Source organism: Saccopteryx bilineata, chromosome 1, assembly GCF_036850765.1.
Source record: "Saccopteryx bilineata isolate mSacBil1 chromosome 1, mSacBil1_pri_phased_curated, whole genome shotgun sequence".
NCBI classification, from domain to species: Eukaryota; Metazoa; Chordata; class Mammalia; order Chiroptera; family Emballonuridae; genus Saccopteryx; species Saccopteryx bilineata.
Genome location: NC_089490.1, coordinates 351,260,462 through 351,262,062, shown reverse-complemented (window position 1 = coordinate 351,262,062; position 1,601 = coordinate 351,260,462). Strand labels below are relative to the sequence as shown.

At 41.7% G+C, this 1,601-nt stretch overlaps 1 protein-coding gene across 1 annotated transcript; it reads left to right on the top strand.

The window, feature by feature from the left end:
• The first annotated feature begins 378 nt into the window (after positions 1 to 378).
• On the top strand, positions 379 to 1,323 carry LOC136318456 (olfactory receptor 51I2-like). The gene has a single exon (XM_066250788.1). It carries the CDS (start codon positions 379 to 381, stop codon positions 1,321 to 1,323), a length of 945 nt encoding a protein of 314 aa, XP_066106885.1.
• The last annotated feature ends 278 nt before the right edge of the window (positions 1,324 to 1,601 follow it).

The following is a 1,601-nucleotide window of genomic DNA, read 5'->3' as shown; positions in this document are numbered from 1 at the left end:
GTGGATGACATTTGGTACAGAAAAAGGGCAAAACCATTTTCCACCAATGGAGAAATATTTAAATCTTTCTTTATAAATGACAGAGACAGAAAGAATAGGAGATGTTTGAAAAAAAGAAAAGAGTCAAAGGATTTTCATGGGGAAGGAGTTGAAGAATATAACTCATTTGTTGATATAGTCAGACTGCGGAAGGCCTGAGATATAGCCAGTGACCCCTAACCCACTTCTTCCTTGCCTTTTCAAGATCTTTGGTATTAAATTTAAATGTTATTGTCTCTTCTATCTTGAAGACAGTGACTACCCTTGTTCTTTACATCTTCTACTGTCTAACCTCATTTCATTCTGGTTGTGTTTCCCTAAAAGCCACCCAGGGACCCCATGAACAGTTTTGGGACTAACATCTCAAGCACTACCAGCTTTACACTAACAGCCTTCCCAGAGATGGAGGGCTTGGAACACTGGTTAACTGCCTTCCTCTTTCTGCTTTATGCCATTTCCATCCTGGGCAACATTCTAATTCTCTTCATCATAAAGGAGGAGCAGAGCTTGCATCAGCCAATGTACTACTTCTTATCTCTGTTGTCTGTTAATGATCTGGGTGTGTCCTTTTCTACCTTGCCCACCGTACTGGCTGCCTTATGTTCTCATGCTCCAGAGATTGCCTTTGATGCCTGCCTGACTCAGATGTTCTTCATCCACTTTTTCTCTTGGACAGAGTCTGGAATCTTGCTGGCTATGAGTTTTGACCGCTATGTGGCCATCTGTAACCCCTTGCGTTATTCTACTGTGCTCACTGATATCCGCGTGGCTCACATAGGTGTATCCATCATCATCCGCAGCTTCTGTATGGTCTTCCCACTGCCTTTCCTTCTGAAGAGGCTGCCTTTTTGTAAGGCCAACGTGCTGACCCACTCCTACTGCTTGCATCCTGACCTCATCCGTTTGCCCTGTGGAGATACAACCATCAACAGCATGTATGGCCTGTTCATTGTTATCTCTGCATTTGGTGCTGACTCAGTGCTTATCCTCCTCTCCTATGTTCTCATACTACACTCTGTGTTAGCCATTACCTCCCAGGAGGAAAGGCTTAAGACATTCAACACCTGTGTGTCACACATCTGTGCTGTGCTCATCTTTTACGTACCCATGGTTAGCGTATCCATGGTTCACCGATTTGGAAAACATTCCCCTGAGTATGTGCACAAGTTCATGTCTCTGGTTTATCTCTTTGTGCCTCCAATGCTAAACCCAATTATTTATTCCATTAAGACTAAAGAGATTCGTAAGAAGCTACGCAAGATGTTATTGGGATTTAAGCTGTGATCAAGGAGAAAACTTCTGGAAAGGTACCCTATGAGTTTTTATTATTGCTGATTTTTGCATGTTCTAGGCTAGTTCTTTGGAGGATTTCAATCTCCATGGGCCTACAATTTGGTACCTGCCAGTAGTGTATGGTATAGCCTAGCTATAACTCACAACTCAAAACATCATGTTGTTTTAGATTATATTTAAATGTGTCACAGGTTGCCAAAAATAACTTCTCAGATCTAACAAGAAAATAGGTCTTCAGTTAAACCCTTTTATTAGTCTAAATATCTATA